This window comes from Gregarina niphandrodes (genome assembly GCF_000223845.1).
Source record: "Gregarina niphandrodes unplaced genomic scaffold scaffold00004, whole genome shotgun sequence".
In the NCBI taxonomy this organism is placed as follows: domain Eukaryota; phylum Apicomplexa; class Conoidasida; order Eugregarinorida; family Gregarinidae; genus Gregarina; species Gregarina niphandrodes.
The window spans coordinates 357,126-358,817 of NW_011645775.1; the positions used below are offsets into that span (position 1 = coordinate 357,126).

Genomic DNA, 1,692 nt, shown 5'->3' on the forward strand with positions numbered 1-1,692 from the left:
CTCAAAATGATGATAACAACTTAGACGACGAATCCTACATCACTGTGCGGATAAATCGAGGCATTTGTCTGACATACTCCCAACCAGGTCACACGGGTAGACGTGTTCCACCCTTCGCCTACAACCACTATATTATGTACTTCATATAACACGCGTGTGTGATTCTCACAATCTCGCGATACCACTGTATTATAGTAAAACGTCAGCGGCTGAATCTGTAGTCGAGCACCGGTGTGCGTTGGACTATGTTTGACCAGAGTGGGCGTTGTCACAAATCCCAGAGTGGGTGATTGCCTAAGTTGAGCGCGTTGCGAAGCAAAAAATGGTGCGGCGGAGACGGTGTAGTCACCGTATCGTAGACCCTTGTTACTGGCGGTCAGGGTTGGCCTTTGCGTCCGGGTTGATCTTGGCGTGCCAGGTGAGGCCGTCTTCTTCCGGTACGAGAGTGAAAGTGCGTCCGTCGGCGAAGTTGACGCGACATTCTGGGTATTTCTGTAGGTACCTTTTGAATTCGAAGATGAACTGTTCGAAGCGGTTTGATCCGAGTACTTCGTGGAGTCTGGCCCATTCTTGGACGGGCAAGACGAAGAGTTGTTCTTCCCCAATGGCAGAGGTCTCCGGCCCGCGTCGTAGTTGGTTGCCTGGTTCTTCGGGGGACCATTCTGTGGTGACTCGGTCAGGGTTGGGTGCTGAATGGTGGATGCTATCGAAGGGCCAGTCGTCTTCGTGGGGCGGCGGTAGCATGGTGCTGGCGTGGTACAAGCGACCTTCAGGGTCGGTGACGCGCCAGGCGATGGCAGGAGCGTTAGTTATGTGGCTACTCCAGCGCCACAACTGGATGTGCTGCTGCGATAGCCACGGGAGACCTCGGACGCGTGCTTCATCTTTCGGTTTCAACGACACGACTGTCTCATCTTCAAGATGTATCGTGATACTTGTGTTCTCCAACCACTTCCACACAGATTGCACCAGGCGGCTCTTCTCGGCTGTACTCAAGTAGCGGGGTGCTAGAACAGACAACTGCTTCAGGCGATGGAGTTCTTGCCCATCCAGAAAATACTCCTCAGGCGCCAGTCGTACGGGCTCCTCATCCAACACTTCATCCAACCACGAATCCGCGCACTCTGTCTCCGTCCATGGATCCAGCAGCCAACGAACGAACAACTGGTCAGAAGCAGACACACCAACCGCCGTCCGCAAGTACGCCCTACCCGACTCACCCAACCCTTCAAACGACTCGTTAAACGTCTTCTCATGCTGCGTCAAACCCTTGTCCAGTGTGGGACCACTGTCCACGTACGGGCCACAGACATCCATCGCCAACAACCCGCCCAACCGCAACTTACTCACACCCGACTCTATAATTAAACACTTCATTCCAAATTTTTTTAAACGGCTACGCACACACATATACCGAGCTCAACCCGCAGGGTGTAGACCCGACTCGGAAGCTTGTCTTGGGAATCACAAACCGGGTCCCGTACTTGTGCTTCGTGTCTTGAGGCGTGCTGCATCCGCAGTTAAAATACCCTCGGTCTCAGTCCCAGCCCCAGTCCCAGTTTCTTTGAGTTCCGAGGGTTGATGACGGGGTTTGTTTTGTCCACTAAATCTAACGTTAAAAGTAATGTTAGGTAATAGTTGATGCAGACGCAAGGCAAGTCAGTGGTGTGTAATTTTTGCCACTTCCGAACT

The 1,692-nt window shown here is 52.7% G+C and overlaps 1 protein-coding gene across 1 annotated transcript; it reads right to left on the reverse strand.

Moving 5' to 3' along the window:
- Positions 1-366: 366 nt before the first annotated feature.
- Positions 367-1,377, reverse strand: GNI_033400 (hypothetical protein; the record flags this gene model as incomplete). Its single annotated transcript, XM_011130910.1, has 1 exon — positions 367-1,377. One exon carries the CDS (start codon positions 1,375-1,377, stop codon positions 367-369), a length of 1,011 nt encoding a protein of 336 aa, XP_011129212.1.
- Between the last annotated feature and the right edge of the window lie 315 nt (positions 1,378-1,692).